Consider the following 19,609-nt stretch of genomic DNA (forward strand, 5'->3'; position numbering starts at 1 on the left):
TGTGTGTGTGTGTGTGTGTGTGTGTGTGTGTGTGTGTGTGTGTGTGTGTGTGTGTGTGTGTGTGTGTGTGTGTACGTATGTATGTACGTGTATCGCGATTGCGCGTCGGACCACGCGCAAGATCTCGAACGGGAAATTCGCTCGGCTTTTCCGCATACGGCCGATACCTGCCCTGAGTTTCTCCGTGAGTCGTGGGGAGTTGACTTTTTTCCTTCTTTCTTCGATAAAGATTTCGAGATACTCGCCTTTTTTTCTTTTTTCCCGGTCGATTTGACGCGAGCAGGATTTAAGAGGATTAATCTAGTCGCGCGCAAGTGCCTCTGGTAGAAATTTAATGCAGTTTTCAAGCGGTTATACTGGACAGTTATGTTAACTTTTGTCTAGTAACTTTTGAAGTGTAAGAGTGTTTGAGATCCTAATCATGATGTAACGCTTTCTCTGCTGTTACTGCAGGGTAAGTTGTTGCAGTTACTGCAGTAAGACGCGCAACATCTGTATTCATTTACTGAACGAAAACAGAACACAAAGTATGGACAAAAACTATATTCAATTGATTGATGATCAAGTCTGCTGTTTATCAAACGGGCAGGTCGTATTTCATTTTCTGCGTGTGCTCTTTAATAATTTAAAAAAATTTGATGCTAATGGGAGTCGCAATATAGGAAATCTTAGATTTATATAATATACGGAGAGAATTTCATTGTAAAAATTACCATGGGATTTTGTAACCGAGGAATATAGATCGATATTCTGCAATAATTCACTATTATTTTCTTTCTTATGTGCTATTTATTTTTTAGAGATTAAAATATGTCATTGAAACACTTGCTATGTTTCTAGCGAAATTTATGTTCCTTAGCAAAATAGATCCTACGAACAGTCCATTTTTGGACTACTAAAAACGTAGCAAAATAAAGAAGAGTACATGAAATAAAATTGTAATATTCCTCTCCGTATAATATATATTTTCATGTTTTTCACCTTTTATATGTGACATCTTTCACAATCATCAAGTGTCACATATCCTTTTGGTTTATCTCGGTAATAAAGTATTGTACGAGGACGATTAAAAATGGACTTTAAAAGGGACAACTAGTACTATGACAAGTACTATTAACAGAAATATTAAAAAAAATGTGGTTTCTCTAAAATAAATGCATAAAATTCGCCAAAATCGTCATTTCCGATACATTTAATCTCATTTATCTCGGAAACTTGACATGATGAAAATCTCGGAAATCCGATGTCAAATTCTGAGGCCGGATTCGAATTTAGCGCACATAATTACGTAGGAAATAGCTGTCAAATCTCAAACGTCAAACCACGTAGGCCTGTGTAAATGCCAAAGATATCAAGAGCGTGAATTTTCCCATGTCATCAGACAAGCGAAGGTTGGAGAGAGCGGAAGAGAGAGAGAGAGAGAGAGAGAGAGGGACGCACGCCTGCGGGAGACGAGGGAGAAAAGATTCATTGCGCTGAATTTTAGCTGTCGTAGCCCCTTCCCTTTTTATTAGGTTAAACATCGTAACGCCGTGTTGTCTAACGATCTTCATACGCTTCGACGCTAGTCGTGCCATTACAGGTGCACGTGTTCTTGCGCAGCTGGGAGCTCGTTTATGCACCTGAAACTGCGAGCCAACCCTTTTCAACCGCTCTCCGTCTGCCTCTTCTCGCTTCCCTGTCTTTTCCTCTCCCTCGTTCCCCCTCTTCCTCTTTCTCTTTCTCTGCCCGACTCGTAATCCTAACGTTTGATTGCACCCATTACGGCTGAAGCACCTAATACGTAACTTTCGAGACTCGTGCGATAGGTCGGCGCACCAGCCGGCTAAAATCGATTTCACCTGTGCTCTCTCTCTCTCTCTCTCTCTCTCTCTCTCTCTCTCTCTCTCTCTCTCTCTCTTTCTTCACCTCCTTCTCTTTCTCCGATCTTCTTGGCGCTTTTGTTTCACCTTTCTCTCCATCCTTCTCTACGTATCTCTCGCACTCCCCTACGTTTGTCATATTTGTGGCAATGCTGGTAAGACTTGGCGAAGCAAACAGACTTTCGGATATTATTTTCCTACTCTCGAAATATCATGCACGTTATTCTATTTAATTTTAGCGGGATGCATCCTCGTATGTACTCTGTTGAGCGCACAAATATATGACGTAAGTCAAATATGAACGTTGTTTTCGCATGTATCTTTGCAGCTGCCGAGAGACCGGAGTAGGAATTTTTATTAAACGCTTTTGCGGGGAAGCAAGCAACGCAACGCGCAACGGTATTCCGCATGCGGTGTCCATATTATTCGCAAATAAATAAGCGCGTGTCTTGCTCAACAAAATGCGCGTTTTCGTGATTTGCGGGCGATATGTGGGCGCTCCTCGCTAATTTCGCGAGCCTTAGAGTACTTTCGCTCATCACCGGTTCCGTAGCTTCACATAAATTGTCGAATTTATCAAAAGTTGACTTTTACAGTGAGAAAGAAGTGCTTGGAAATTCGTTCGCGTCATGTAAAGTTTATTCACACGAAGAAGTAAACTTCATTTTACACAGAAATAAAACCTCATTTCCCACAGACAAGATCTTTCAAGTATCCTTTCCTCAATGCAGTATGAGCGAGTGTGCATAGTGAAGAGATTACAAATTTATCTGTGGGATATAAAGTTGACTTCGCTGTGTGGAGAATAAAGCTTATTTCGCGGAGAAATGATCTTTTCATCCCACAAATAAATTTTCAAGTGTGTTTTTTTCTCCTCAGTGTACAATTGTAGGATGCATTTGTCAAGTTATACGGCTGCAACAATTGCCACTGCTGTCGCATCAGTGTCTCACCGTTGGCGGCTTCTCGCGGATTTCGGCCGCATTAATCCCACCTTCATAAATTCTCTCCTCCGCCTCATTACGGTATCTCATCTTCCTCGCGTTCTTCCGCGGCGGGGTTTTCCTCACCTCGTTTACGCTCGCACGTCCGGTCTTACGTCTCCTACGGCTCGCTGACCGGCCGAGGGAGAGGGAGGAGAGGTGGAGAGAGATATATATATATATAGAGAGAGAGGAAAGCGAGAAGGGTGATAATTCGCGAGCGAGAGAGGGAGAGAAGGAGGGCGCAGTCCTGTCTGCAGGCCGACATTAAACATTCAAAGGGACGGCAAAAAAGAAGATGCATTTGCATCCCGCATTGCAACTGTGGACTCGCGGAAAAAAACATAAATAATTCAAAAGTTTTTACGCGACCGTCGGGAGTCGGTCGTCGGCCGAAGAGAGATAGAGAGGGATGAGAAGGATGGAGAGGCGGGGGGTGAGAATTGGTCGCGCGGGGGTGGCGGGATTTGCGCGGACACAGCGGGTGATTTGGAGCGATAGCGATGCCGGATCAGTCATCCTGCGCGCGCGCGCTTCAAACGTCCGTATAAAACGGTCGAAAAATGATGCCGCGCCGGTCGCTTGGCCAATCGTCGCGCGGCCGAAGTTCACAAAGCCGATAATATTTTTCGATGTAGGACAGATTTTGTAGCGGCAGGAATGTATCGGCGAAAATTGTTTATGTAACGGCCGACCCTCTCTCCTGGCAAATATGTGTCCACAGCTACGTTTCCAATTTTCGTATAAAACTCTGCCGTCGAAATTTTAATGTTCACATCATAGTTGTCGCAATGTTTGCGCGCGACGATGAAAAATCGCGCACGTCAAATTGTCCGACTACATAACGTTGTTGTTGTTGTCGTCGGCTCACTTGTGTCTGTCAGCTTGGGCGAATCGATAAAATCTGCCGTGAAATTTAACTCGCGTATCTGGCTGATCGATTTTTCGAAGGATTCGATTCGAGAGTTCGTCGGTGTCTCTTATTCGCGAATAAATAAGCGCGTATCTTTGCTCAATAAAATGGGCGATATGTGCATTGTAAAAAATTTTTTGTTGAATTTAACACACTTTACATCTGTCAATTTATCTACTCGAATTTTCATATTATCACAAGGCAAGTGTGTGGACAAATAATATGTTGAAAAGTAACACAAAAATTTTACATTTAGGCATTATTATGTTATTGTAATCCTTTGGATGCTGTCCCATCTATTTTTCTTTCATTTTTAATGATTTTAACTAGCTTATCGACATAAAAAGGGCACTTTTAGACAAAAATAATTTTAGGATTAATTATTAGGAAATAATACATCAAAATATTAAGAGTCTATTCAAAACAACTATTAGTATTTTATACATTTTTTCGAGATTTTTTATAAGTCCTATTTTTTATAAAAATTCACTGAAATATTGGTAATGTGTATACTGCAAGTCAAAAACGTAAATATATTTTTTTCATATCGAGGAAATATTATCGTGATTTATGAATAATGCTAAAAGCGGGTTGCTAATTTTGAAAACTTATGGTCGCAATATTGGACCCGCTATTTCGAATTTTAACTCTTTTTTACCTCAAATTCACAGTCAGCGATTCCGAAGTCATTCATATGCCAAATTTGGAGAAACCTTATAATAGAGAAATAGATTGTATGGTTCAAAGGATTAGCATTTAGGAATATGAACTTAGGAATATAAACTCAACGCAGAATAATTAAGATAACACAACGATAATATGTTAAATTAACACAAGATTATTAAAGATTATTAAAGATTAACACAAGACTATTAAAAATTTAACATAGAAATTTCCGTATATATTGATTTCAACACGAATACAAAATGTTTTTTGCCGTGTGGGCGCTTCTTCCTAATTTCGCGAGCCTCGAAATACTTTTATTCACGATCCTGTAGTTTAGGATAAATTGTCGTTCATCTCGCATTTGCGAAAAAACTTGTTGATTTTCGCCGAGAAGAAAGAGCTTGAGAAAATGCTTGAAAATTTACTTGCCGTATACAAAGTTTATTCCCAGAAATATCCTGCTGAAAAGAACCGAATTCGAGTTAAATCCGCGACTGAGAAAACACGCAACGAGCGTGGTGTGTCTCGATACACAGCGAGCAAATTCCGAACTTTTCGGACAGGTCGGCCCTTCGCCAGTGAGTGATTCGCGCGAACTCGTTTTCGATCCCAGGACGCGTCTAAAAAATGTCGCGAATCCTCGTTCCATCGACGTGGTATCATCCGAGGCGTGTTGTTCGGTCGCGTGGGAATTAAATATTCGCAACCACGGCTGTAAATATTTTCGCTGGGCACTTTATTTATTTATTTTTTCATCGAGACTTTACAAAATGCAATTTCGCTCCCGATCACGTGCCCGCGATCACGTACGGGCGCGTCTGGACGTGCGTTACAGAACAGCGGCAAATTGTCTCTTAATGTTTGCTGCGAAAATAATCCTGGCGCGAAAATACGCGGAAGAATACAACCTCCGCAGTTGCATGCCTCTCTTGCAATCGTTGTAATTTAAAATTATAGAATTACGGAACTACAGCGCGAGAGAGAAAAAAATATCTTAAAATTAGCAAATATAAATTTAGTGAGTATATTAACATTATATTTATTATACTAATGTAAAATATGTTTCAAATAAAAAAATATACATTTTCTTAAAACTTAAAAGAATTAAGAAAATATTAGCTTTTCATGAGAAGAATTATTTATTCTATTTAAATAAAGGAAATTTTAAATTTTGTATGTATGTTGTCAGTACTCTCTCTCTCTCTCTCTCTCTCTCTCTCTCTCTCTCTCTCTCTCTCTCTCTCTCTCTCTCTCTCTCTCTCTCTCTCTCTCTCTCTCTCTCTCTCTCTCTCTCTCTCTCTCTCTCTCTCTCTCTCTCTCTCTCTCTCTCTCTCGCTAAATAAATATTTGTTATTTTTTAAATATTTCTTCTCTCAGTGCACTAAAGTTAAAATGACACGGTTTGTACAGTGGAAAAAATTGAGAAGTAACTATCAAATCTAGATAATAGTTGTCAGATGCTTTGAAAAGTTTCAACTAAACGTGTAAGTGAATATAATAACTCAATTTGTAAGTAAAATATTGAAAAATAACCTTAGCAAGGCTCGGCAAGACTTAATAATTATTGCCAATTTATGTGCAGCATATTAGCAAATAGTTTGTTAAATAATAATTATTATAAAGTTATTTAGTATTTATTTATCAAACCATTTAATTGGTCCAACTAAATAAAATTTAGGAATTTATTTTATTAATTATTTTGTAATTATTATCAGTTGGCAATTATTATTGTATTTAATACTAATTATTACACTGAAACGCTTAACCAACTGCATTTGTTAACTATTACAAGACTTATTTTTCAGTGTAATTTCTTACAAAAGTTACTCGAATTCATAATGGTGATATTTTTGCTTATATTTAGAACAGTGCATTTTATATGTTTCCACAGGCGTGTTGAATAAAAGTGAAAGAATTAAATCAATATTTTCTCCCTGTATTTTACGTTTTTTCAAAACCCTGTCGTTCTAGCCGCTCTGACAGAAGGTCGTTAATCGTCAATCACGTTAGTTCTGGCGTTAAAAGAGAATCACGAGATTTTAATGTCGCTCGGGCACTTGGTAATAAAGATGAGGAATGAATAGGATTCTCTTGATGTGACATCCACTTCGTCGTCTTCGGTCAAGTTCAGGCGCGACTCGTTTTAACGGCAACTTAATTCATATATATCGATTACCGCGGCATTTAAAGTCGGAAGTTCGAAAGTTGCGACGCGCCTCCGCCGGGACTTCCCCGCCGGGGAAAAATTCATTCTACATTCATTAAGGCACGCCTATGACTTCTGCGAAATTGGACTTTGCGGGAACAGCGGCCGTGTACACAAGGAGATTGAGGCGGGTGAAGTTAAGCGCTCCGACTAATTCAATTTGTTTCTTCGGAATATTCCTCGATATAATACACCCTCACTGCCGCTTACGCCTCCAGTCTACCATGAACATCGTCGTCCGAGCGGAACTTTAACCGCGACTTGATATTAATCTCATTACACACTTTCTGCCGTAATAACGAGCTGAGACAAGTGTACGTAAATTTGGCAACTTCACTAGTCAATTTCTAAAGGTCGCACCCTTTGTCGGCAATTCACGCGGCATTCATATTTATCACACAGAACGAAGAAATAGAAACACGAGAGAAATATGGAAAAATGGTCACAATGTGCTGCAAGTAATATATAAATTGTCATGCGAAAGTCTGAGTGTAACTTATATTAAATATATTGCTGCATTAATATAACAAAAAGGAAATGTTATTGCATGATGTCAATAAATGTTATTGCATGATTTATATAAAGATTATCCGAACGAAAGTTTCCCAGACATATTACACGACAGTGAGTGACCGTCTGGCGAAATTTTTTCAGTGGAGTTTTCGCATAGCGCAGCGAGATTCTTCCCCGAGCGTGAATCGGTGACGGCGGGGTAGAGAGCAAGAAAGAGAGAGAGAGAGAGAGAGAGAGAGAGAGAAGGAGAGAGAGAGAGCGCAATCGGAATGGCCAAAGATCGAATACGCCTCGAGCATAACATCATCTCACAGTAATATCGATCTGGGCATAATATGAGGCCTTCCGTGCCGAAATTCGCCGTCTCCATTCGGCGTGTCCTCGCATACATGGGTGTCTATATGCGCGCGTGTATATATTCGTCGTGATATATGGCCACAGCGCCGGCGAGGGCACGTTTCCGAAAAAAGGACGAATTTTTCACAGGGATAAGAGCATCCCACGCGGCCCGATATTTCACGCTCATTCGTTCGCCGATATCGCTGTTTATTTGGAATTTTAACGGCGGGATTTTAAAGTCATTGTAGAGGTGCAAAAGGAGCCACTCGTCGTTTGAGAACAATACTGATTTCTCTCTCTTTCTCTCTCTCTCTCTCTCACATAGACACACACACACACATACATATACAGACACACTGAAGTACCGAGGCGCAATCGAGACTCCATAAAGGATAATGGAAATGGCGATGCAGTTCGCTCAAATGACACACGTACGATGCATTCGAATTGACTAAGTGTCTCTTAACGCGAATCCCCTCGCTTCAGACATATTAATGGCGAGCGATCGGAAGCGCTACGTTTCCCAGCACGTCTCGGATATATATACGTATATGTATATAATATAGACAAGACACGTAGCGTCTTCTCCACAGAGAGTCGCTATGTAGTCATGGCCTCTATGGCATCGAATGGTCGCGTGCATACCGAGATGGAATTATCAGTCGGCGGGATATGCCGCGCGCAATTTCGGAATATCTTCCGGCGTCCGAACGGGCGCCGTCGAGCAAAGTCGTGGGAAATCGCACGAGAGCGCGCGCACGCGGTCCCGGGACCGGGGCTTCCGTCGGGTGAAGTTTTAACGGGGCTTCATTAAGCAAAATAGTTTCATACGACGATCGCGAGTGAACGCGCGTCGTTGGTATTCGGGAGTTCCGACGGTGGAGCCAGAGCTGCGACGGGCGAGAGAATGGCGCGGAGGTTGGCGTTTGCTAATCCGGCAACTCGCAGTCCCGAATTGTTTCCGGCTGTGCGCTAGGCGTTCGGCTCGCGACAATAATCGCCGCCCGACACGAAACGCGGGGAGGAAATGCTCGTCGTCGGCGGCGGCGGTGGCGGAAGGCAAAAAGCGAGGGGTCGGATTAATTCCGTTCTCGGCGCGGCGCGACGCCGCCCGAATATTCCGCTGTCGCTTTGCGACAGTCGAACGCCAGGGAAACGGGGTAAAAGAGAAGAGAGAAAGTGAGAGAGGAGAGAGAGAGAGAGAGAGAGAGAGAGAGTAGATAGGAGAGTAGATAGTAGATAGGAGCGGGTTGCCGGTCCGAATCCAACGCGAAACACTTCCGTTGAGGAAAGAATCCCAGGATATCGTTCGCGCGACATCCACACTGAGCTAATCTCCGGCGAACCACGAGATACGAATCGAAACCGATCACGATAAACGCGTTCAACCCCTTCGACGTAGCTCGATGTGCCCTCACAAAGTAGCCTTTCATTCATGAGCGACGGGCATGCACGGCCTGAGAGCGACCACTCGTCATTATGCGCATGTGGGAAAATGCTCGTGACCAGCAGTTTTGGTCAAACTTAATATGAAATTCCTCCATCTTTTTGCAAAAATTTTGCTCTTAAAAATTTTCACTCGTTTCGAGTGAGATTTTGCTTCAAAAAATTTGGAGAGTACACGCAAATTCTACACGTTTACATACCGGTGAGCCAAAATTCGTGATACAATTAAGGAAAAAGTAATTGTGCGCCTCAAAATAAATCGAAATGATTTAAATTTTGCAAAATTTTTGCAAAATTTTTGCTCTTAAAAATTTTTTGTTGGGAATTGACTCCTTGAGCAATAGCGGGATGATAACATTCTATCTATTTTTTACTCAACTTTTAGCGAATTTAGCGAACTTTTATCGGTAGACACAATCGATTAAATGATTACTGTACACTCTTTCTCATAAACATAAGAAATAAAAAATAAAAAAAAAATAATTTGAATGTTTAATTGTTAAATTGTTACAAGTATAATAAACAAGTAAAATAAAGGCACTTTTTTTAGACAAAAATTATTTATTTTAGAGCTAACTATTAAAAAAATTATTTTAGAGCTAACTATTAAGAATCAACACATCGAAACATTAACAGTATTTTATACAATTTTTAAAGACTTTCTGTAAATCTTTTTTTATAATAAACTGTTGGAATATTGATAATACGTTTACTGCAAGTTTTTTTTGTCAAAAACGCAAATATTATTTTTCATATTGAGGAAATATCGTCATTACTTCTAGATAATGCTAAAAGCAAGATTGCTAATGTTAAAAATTTTTAGTCGCCATATTAGATCCGCCATTTCGAATTATGACTTTTTAACTTCAAATTTGTAATCAGCGACCCCAGAATCTCCCTAATATGCTAAATTGGAGAAAATTTCATCGAGAAAAAATGGCTTGAAAAGTTAACACTTAGGAATGGTAAGCACCAACTCAACATAGAATACTCAAGATAACAAAATGACAATATGTTAAACTAACTCTTTTTTATCTCAAATTCTTAAATTAGCGACTCCAAAATCCCCCATATGCCAAGTTTGAAGAAATTTCATCGAAAAATAAAATATATGGCTCAAGGGGTTAAAGAGGTCTCGTGAACGATCGCGTGCAATGCGATGCAAGGGGGGATAAGTGTGATTTCCGTTGTGTGCTTTTACGTTGGATGAAACTGAACAAAAAAGCCGTCTACCATTTTGCAAATAACCACGTAGATTTTTGAGTTGTTAGTTAAAGAAAATTGGCGACCTATCGCGTGCTATCTTTCACCAATCTTCTTGAATCCCTTAAGTGATATGAACAGTTTCGTGATAAAGTATTATAAATTCCTTTATTTGACTTAGTTAAACTATCGTGTGTATCTTGTGTGTATTTCTTCAACTAATACACAAAAACATGTAAATTGGATATATTTTATACTCTGTTTCAACATTTTTTAAAGAAAACCACGTAGTGGACAGATTTCTATTTTCCTCGGAAACGGAACTATAATCGGAGAAAAGTTATTAAATCATTTCGATTTATTTTGAGGCGCACAATTACTTTTTCCTTAATTGTATCACGAATTTTGGCTCACCGGTATGTAAACGTGTAGAATTTACATGTATTCTCCAAATTTTTTGAAGCAAAATCTCACTCGAAACGAGTGAAAATTCACTCAAAGCGATAGTGAAAATACCGCCACTCGGAATCACAAGAGTGAATATTTAACTCAAGCTCAGAGTGGATTCTTAATCGAGTGAATGTTGCAATCAATTAGAACGAATTTGTTTGTGTGTTGTGTTTGAGTGCATCAAATCGACTCTTTCGATTTTGAATGAAAATATTCATTCGACGATTCAGAATGGAGAATTCATTCTGTTAGAGTGAAAAATCACTCAAATTCGAATGACCCGGCTGTCATTTTTCTAATGGAATTTTACTCCAAGAAATTTAGTCAGTGTACAGGATGTGTCCCAGTTCTCGCGCAACTTTTAATTTTACCGACAGGTCCTCTGAGCAATTTAGGGCGAAATTGTCTTCGTCAAAAATGTCGAGAGAGGTCATTATTCATGGCAACTTTCTAACTTTCAATATATTTTTGCAACTAAAAAGCCCAAAGTAAAATCCTGTTAAAACCCACTTGAAATTGATCAGGGAAAATCATTTTATTATTTATTTGATCGTTCGAAATTTACACTGAGAAAAAAATATTTGAAAATTTATTAGTGGTATATAAAATTTATATCTGAGAAAGTTTGTTTCTATGAAATATATTTGTCCCACAAAAATAGATTGTGAAATATTGTTTCTCTCAGTATACGTTGCGAAAAGCTCCGTTTTTCGATCGCTTATACTTCAGGAGCTATTGATGCATCAACGTTTTCGCTGAGGAAAAATTAGCTCTAAATTGCTCAAAGAACCTTTTGGAAAGATTAAAGCCGGGATTAGTGGAATATCCTATGTATAAAAATACAATACCGAAAACAATAAAGGAGCGATAAATTAATCCTTATCGCCATCTTCTGACATTGTACGTTTTTCCAATTTACTTTTATATTTATTGTGACGTATAATTGAGGTTTAACAAGTTTGCAGCTGATTTAGCTCAATATAAATGTAGGTTGAAACATTCTTTGCACAAAACAACTGCGTGATCCTGATTCTGATAGTAACATTCCAACGACTGACACGCGAATATAGTTTCGGGTGGTTTTCTGTCCAAGTTCAGCGTAGCGAAAGAGTTAAACGATTCAGTTGCCGCGACTGGACGCATCTCTCGTCGTATCCCGCGTTCAATTCACCAGACATCGCGTATTACGACAAATAACACGAGCCGAATGACGCGCTCTGTCGGATCTCGAGTCAGCGCAGGAAAATGGGCACGAATGGGATACGCAGGAAGCGTTTGCCACATTGGCTCAAAAAGGTATATCCAATATCAAGCGTATTTTGTTTCCGTCGCAACGTTCGACGTGAGTCCAGGATGCTTGACAAATGAACGTCAGACGTGACAGAGACGAAGCGGGGATACGTTTTTTTCCAGCTAATATTTTGATCCGTGCACTGTGCGTTATTTCTTCCTGTGACCCCAGAGAGAGAAAAAAAGAGAGAGAAATGAGAGAGAGAGAGAGTGAGAGAGGAAGAGGGAGAGGGAGAGAGAGCCCGATGAAAAATCCATCCATTGACAGAGTCGAATTGTGCTTGCGGCAGACGCATTTTTGCGACGCGACGCGGCGTGCAATTACCATTCTTCCGGAAAGTTACGTTAACGCTTAAGCAAGGCGCCGGCCGGGACACCTAACGACCGGCAATCAGGATCCAGGGAAGGACCGCCGGCGTCTCTTCGTCTGCGCTCCTTCCCAGCCGTCCATTTTCCCAGCGACGCTTCCTCTCTCGTTCCTCCGCCTCTTTCTCTCTCTTTCTCTCTCTTTATTTTCCTCTTCCTCTTGTTCTCTCCTGTCGCTCTTTACAATTCTTTGCGAAACATTTTTTTCACCCTTTTCATCTCCCTCAACAGCACCCTGCCCATCCCGCCCTCCTGCCCCTCCCCTCATTCTCGCGGCGTCCTCCATCCCGTCATCGTTTGCATAAAGTGAGCTATCCGCGCTTTTAATATACGCAAATGAAGTTACGCGCCGGAACTAATCATATTTGCATGCGGAACAGCAATCTCCTTTGAGCCCTTGTCATACTTATTACTTCAGTTTAGTCGCTAGAGAAAATTTTATGACGAACAGCGCCGGCTTGCAGCGCCGAGGACGATCAGCGATTGATCGTTCTTACTCGGAAGGAGATCCGCATATTTCCTCTCTTTCTTGCTCTTTCTCTCTATTTTTCTTGTCAGCTGGATGTGTTTGGTGCTCCAACTTTCTGGTCGTCGCACGTTAATTCACTTACTCAAGATTATCGACTAATAATCACACGCAAAATTACGTTGTAATCGCGACGTATCGTCTGCCTTCACGTAAATCGATACAGATATCGATAAGAGCGTACACTACATGATAATAAAGTTAAAATCAATAGAATTGGTTAATCGGGCCATAATTGGAATAAATTTCGATTCAATAGCAGTATTATTGAACCTAATACATCATACATTGTTTTAACAACTTGAGCATATTGAGTTCAATAATACTGCTATTGAATCAAGGAGATTTATTGCAATGTAGCGTACAACGGCATTTTTCACATTTAAGCTTCAGAAAAGCCTCAAAAGAATGCTGGACATAACGCAGCTATCCTATTTTGCATTGTTTATCTATTTGATCGTACAGAATTATAAATGCTTATACAGACAGAAAGTATGAATACCAATGAATGGCGAAATGTTATACATGTTATACAAAAAAAACGAACAAAAATTTAAATAAAAAGTATTTTTAATTTTGTATACAAAATGAAGTATTTCGCCATTCATTTATATAACATTTGTATTTTCGCTCTGCGCGTAAGCATTTGCAATTTTATTCAACCAAATATAGAAAAATAGCGCAAAATACGAAGCTGCATAACGCCCATCATCCATTTAAGGTTTTATCAAAAACAAAAAGGATTTTCGTGAATAAAACATTCCTTTTAGTCTTTTGTATTAATACGAGATATTCCGCCATTCATTGACATTTGTACTTTTATTCTATGTAATAAGCATTTGCAATTCCACACAACCAAATAGAAGAACAGTACAAAAGTACGAAGCCACATTGAGTCGATCTCCAGCATTCCCTTAACAGTCCCCAGACCAAAACTCATTAGTCTAATCGTTCGACATCATGTCTGGATACGCGTGTACGTTATGACTGTCGATTATGCGACCAATCTGTCATTTTGACTGCTTCGTGTCATCATATATCATGTATCATACCGTATTATATTATATGCGGACACAACAGGAATAATTAGAAAGAGCAGAACCAAAGAAAGAGGGCCGTATTAACTTAAAACTTGTCTCATATAAAATACTCAGATTTTTATTCAGAATCAGATATCCAAATTTCTCAATTGAACGATATAATATACGTGACATTATATCTGTAATCGCGATTCACAACTGGCAAACTTTCATCTGACTCTGCACTCCTCTCTGAGTATCTCACTCAGAGAGGAGTCGCAAATGACTACTACTACTATGTGGGCTTTTTTGTGTGCTCACGGAATACTCGACCAATTGTTCCGAGTTGATACGTTGGACACAATACGCGTATAAAAGTCGCTCTTCATACATCCGGAAGAGAGTCGCAGCAGTTTCCAATTTCGCCGCGGGAGCCGCGGTATTGTCCCCGAATCGTCGTATTTTCCGTTAGCAATGGATTCGCAGACGTTCTCGCGGGTCCCGTAGCTCTTGTAAATCAACGTCCACGACAATTAAAACTTTATTCGATTAAAGTTACGTCGCAGCACGTAATGCCGACTCGAGTCGTTCATTAAGGATTAACGAAGTCGGCCGTCTTGAATGCAATATGGCAATGTAAGGCAAACGTCGCGCAGGTAGGTAGGTAGGTAGGTTTGCGAAACGCTCCTCGTAGGAAGTCCCCAACTACGGCGGCAGAGACGCGGTATTCTTGCCGGTGTTCCCTGCGGAAACTTCCGGAAGCGCGACGTTTGTCGTTCCCCCCGCAATCGTGTTTAATTAATTATCGATCGATCCGCGGACGGCGTTCAATCGTGAATACGCTCCGTCGACTGACAATGAGGACGGAGCCGGGGCGGCGGTATCGTATGAAATGACTGCGTTGGAAAAACGCAGGCTCAATAACGCGATTTATCGATCGCGCGTCGATTTCGCTGCCACATCGGCCTATTTAAGAAATTTCAAATCGGAATTCTATTAAGCGCGCCACAGACTCCTCGTCCCAGAGGTGACTGGGAGAGATACGCGCAAGTGTTTGATTCCAAGATGCTGTCTTTGTGCTGAAAATATGGAGACCGCGCGGCGCGAAGGGGCCTCGAGCGAGACCGATGGAATAGCCTTGACTCTCGGGCAGAGGAAGACGAAATCGCACGGGGAAGTGGATCGCGCTTAATCGAATCTGTATACGAAAGAAATTGTTCACTCGACGTGAAACGTGCGCGCGCGCGTGAGCACCGCCATCTCCTCTCCGTTCATTGTGTTTAAACAACTTCAATTTTCCGGCAACTCCGCCGATGCATTCGACGGGCGCGCATTATCATCGGCTGTGATGCAGCCGCATTTCGGTCACGCACCATCGGGTATTATCGTCATCATTGGCTGTGGCGGCCATTCGTGAGCTACCGAGCATGCGGAGGTAATCACAGTCTGGAGAAGCGCTTACAGAATATTGCGGCCCCCGAATGTCGTATCGTGATACATCGCATCGATAACGAACCATGGATAAATACGCGCGCGCGTATTCCGCCAAATCCGCCACTAGAAAAGGTTACTGTTATCGAACCATCGAGTACTAATTAAAAGCTTTCACGTTCACTTCACTTGCTTGTTTCATTATTCTACTCCCCTTCTCTCTTCCCTCCCCCCTCTCTCTTTCTCAATATACCTCTCTCTCTGTTTCGTTAACGAGCAATCATCGAGATAACTATCGAAAATTATATGTCGATCGAGTGGTTTGGTGTATCGAGTTAGTAATTTACTCTTGCATTATAGTTAGGTTAAAAATGTTTCTGAAGCGGGTTTTTTTTATTCTGCTTTAGATGCTTACTCCACTATTGTGGATATATGAAAATTTCTTAAACATTTCCAAGTATGTAGCGTAAATTCCAGTTAGATTATGCAAAATTGTTTCAACTAGGTGTATCGTACCGCGATATCAGTCGAGAATTCTATTTCATCCTGACTGTAGAAAATTCTTCGGGATTTAACTGGAATTTATTCCGATTTCCCAAATAATTAAAGTTGTGATTCTAATCCAAAAGCGAGAGAAAAATTGCGTAGAAAGAGTGAGAAGAAGAGAATGGACACAGAGAATAACAAAGTAGCAATTAATATTATTATAATTGTGATTCACAGAAAGATAAGATTTGTCTTTTTTCTTGATATAGACTATTGTATGGTCATTCTTATAATTTACTGACTGTTAATTATAAATAATTACGATATACTTGAGTGTTTAACGTGATGTTAAAGTTTTATATGTGAGATAAAAATATAATTTTTTTACTCAAGACATAAGTCATTTGAAGGAAAGGTTGTACAAAATACTCAAAAAGTTTCAGATATTTTGTTCAATATTAATGTAAAACAGAAACTGAAACAAAAAAAACTTTGGACAAAACATTTGGTAGAGAAAATAGAATTTGTTTTGTTTTTTCACTTAGAGTTGCATTTTTTTAAGATACACTTCTAATCCGATTATTTATAGATTTCAGAACCCATCATTTTTTGGGGAAATCTATGGATTCCAATTAGTTTCGAGAAAATTATCTATGAAGGAATTTACTGTATATTTCGATATAATATAAATAATAAACTATTTTTTAATTTTTACTAATATATAGTCTTCTACAGTTATACAGTCTTTAAATTACACCTGTAGATTATGCGTCTAATGAAGGGTTCAAAATACATGAAAGTAAAATAAAGATATATAGAAAAAGTTTCCATTGATACTCCTGTAACGATCTCTAAGATTTGTATTAATAATAGTTATTTAAAACTTGTTTTGAATGAAATTTTTAGATTTGAATTTAGATGAAAATGAGTTTTTCAGTTGGACCACAATTATACATACAAATGTCATAATAATATTATAATAATATTATAATAATAAATATTTGATAAACTTGTATCCAACAATATTATAATAATTATTATAATAATATTATAATAAGATTATAATAATAAATAATTGATAAATTTGTATCCAACTCTGAACAAAAATCTGAGTATCTCACACGAGATTTCAGATGACACCTATTGATACGGGCGTAAAAATTGTTCTATGAGAATCGCGAGAACCTGTCAGAGTCTCTATTTACTAACTCTACTAACACGATCTTTCCCTTTGCTTGCTTGCAGATTTAATGACGCCCCGCCTCTAACCCCGCAAAGAGACCCCGCCACTAACACAAATATGAACCCCTAACTAACAGCTCCGCGCGACGAACTCCAGCCATCGGCACGTTGGCGCCGCCGACGCGTCAGCGTTATTGCACTCGGCGCGGTCGTCCCGGAACGATCATGCGAATCCCCGAAAATGCGCAGAACCAGCAGCAACGGCCTGAAGCTCGACCTGACGGAGAACACGCCAGGTAGCTCGCTGTCGAGGCTGCCGAATCTGGTCGAGCATGCGGAGACCTGCCAGGCGCTGTCCGCTGGAACCGGTGAGAATTTGAGCAGCAAGTTGCCTAACGTGGTCGAGGGCTCGATGGACTATGGTAGCGAGCGCAGGTCCTCCCGTTACCTGGAGTACCAAGAGATCAAGTCCTACCAGGACCCCCAGTCGTCCGCCACGGCGGCGCCGGCCTACGAAGGGGGGCCTTACCATGATCAGTCGCGTGGCTATAGGAATTACGATCGGAAGGGCGTCGGCTTCGACCGGGAGAATCTCGAGAGGTTCGACAACCGGATCTACCCGGAGGATGGGCTGAGATACGAGCGTCGCGTAGACCAGCGTACCTACCAAGAGTCGGACCTAGACGCGCCCTACGACCGAAGCGACGCGCAGAAGCTCAGCAGAACGTACCCGGAGCTGCAGGACTCCAGCAGACGATACTCGCGCGACCTCACCGATTACGAGTACGCGTCGCGCTACGCCGAAGAGACGCTCAAGCTGGAGCCGAAGAAGGACCACCATCACCACCACCACCCGGGCAAGATTTACGAAACGGCCGGCGCCTCCAAGGGCTACGAGTCGGGCGTGAAGACTCACGATTCCGCGTACGACCTCGGCTCCTGCTCCGGACAGCAGGAGCCCACCGGCGCGAGGCAATATGAGAGCAAGTACCACTCGGTCAGCAAAATGTATGGCACTCTGCCGAGGTACGAGAGCGGCAAGTCCTATGAGCCGACCTACGAGTCCAGGTCCTTCGAGCCCAAGTACGACGAGCAGCCGTACGAGGCCGGCGGTAAGGGCTTCGAGTCCAAGTACGAGCTGACGAGCTCCAAGAGCTACGAAAGAGCCAAGTATGAGAGCACCTCGTCGGCCAGATACCAGGACAAGTCCTATGACCAGACGCTGAAGATCGGCGACCTGGGCTCGTCCTCGTCCGGTGCTTACGTGAGGAAGCACCAGGACCTGGAGGAGACCGGCGCGGAGAAGATGAACGGCTACAGGAAGAACAATTTCGAGGCCTACGGGGTTTACTCGGATCCCGAGGACGACCACGGCTTCTTGGCGGACAAGAAGGCGCCCCAGTACACTTACAAGGGCGTCGTGGTGAACGTCAGCGGGGAGTCCGCGGTGGTCGATCAGAAGCGCACCAAGGACAGCAGGCAGACCGAGGTGACGCGAAGCCCTTGGTGCAGGCCGACCATATTGTTGCTCCTGCTGGTGCTCTTGGTCGTCATCTTTGTTTTCGTCGCTGGGATTTTGTTATACTTCAATTGTGAGTTTGCACACTTTTATCACGCACATGCGACGGATTTCCTTCGCTATTGGGCTTGATGCCACTTTTGTTTCGTTGGGAGCTTGCATCTTGCTCGATTCTCGCGAGAACGTGCTTCTTCTTTGGTTCTTTGTTCAGATAAATGGCTGTTTGCCGCGGAAGTACGCTCTCTAACGCGGAGATGTGCTTCGCGAGACCGTTCTCTCTTTCTCGCGCGCGTTATTCTAACGACACTCCCCTAAGTTCTTTATATTCTTGATTAATATTGCGCGCAACAGCATTCACGGGACCGGTTTCCTCGCTCTCGTGCAAACACGAAAGTTTGCTCCAGAGCTATTACGCCTGGCGTTTAATTTTGCATCACACGACTCGCAGAATGACCACATCACCTACCGAAATCCACTTCGCATAATAATACGGTTTGTCGTGTTATGAGCTGGCCGAGTCCTTGAATGCAGTTGGAGAGAATCGCTGCGTTAAATGAATATTTTCTATCAAACTGGGGCGAAACAACCGACGCCGCGCGTTCCCCTTACTCCTTTCTGCGCAACGAAACGGACGGCACGTTATGCTGTCTCGCGCAGAGACGCGACTCGAGACGTTAAACTCGACATACCGTTTGCAGAAGTAGCGCTCTTGTCATCCCTCGAGTGTCGCGCGACGCAGAAAAAAGTTAAGCACTAAATTCCCGCGCTCCGCGTCTACTGCCACGAATAATCGTCCGTCGATTCAATTAAAGTTAATGTTTCCGGATTAACTCGGCTAATTAAGGGTAGTGTCTCACGAACGCTCGATAATTCGAATCGTGACGAGACATCGGATGTTTGAGACGGCGAGTCGCTGCTAATAAACGTCAAGTTAAGTTATTTCTTTCCTCGCTCTTACCGTCTGAGACGTTCCATTCGTCTTCATATAGGGTATCCTAGGTGCCGTGCATTTTCTTTCGACTACAAATTTCTTGGCGAACGCGTACACAGTACATTCTCCTCGACGAGTGGACCGAGAGAGTCTCTCGGGTATTCGTCTTAAATTTTTAAATTTTTCAAGCTTTACCTCGCGAAAATCTCCCCGCACATGGGATCTATATATATATATATATATATATATATATATATATATATATATATATATATATA

At 41.5% G+C, this 19,609-nt stretch overlaps 1 protein-coding gene across 2 annotated transcripts in view; it reads left to right on the top strand.

Moving 5' to 3' along the window:
- The window catches only part of LOC116844891 (agrin-like), an 853,814-nt gene that overhangs the window by 152,170 nt on the left and 682,035 nt on the right, over positions 1-19,609 (top strand). For both annotated transcript variants that reach the window (XM_032817052.1, XM_032817137.1), the window contains exon 2: positions 16,945-18,473. In XM_032817052.1, the coding sequence (XP_032672943.1) occupies positions 17,123-18,473 (1,351 nt within the window). In that variant the 5' untranslated portion in view covers positions 16,945-17,122. The remainder of the gene's footprint in view (positions 1-16,944; positions 18,474-19,609) is intronic.

Source organism: Odontomachus brunneus, unplaced genomic scaffold, assembly GCF_010583005.1.
Source record: "Odontomachus brunneus isolate Ranch 3 - 2012 unplaced genomic scaffold, Obru_v1 Obru_scaffold_001, whole genome shotgun sequence".
NCBI classification, from domain to species: Eukaryota; Metazoa; Arthropoda; class Insecta; order Hymenoptera; family Formicidae; genus Odontomachus; species Odontomachus brunneus.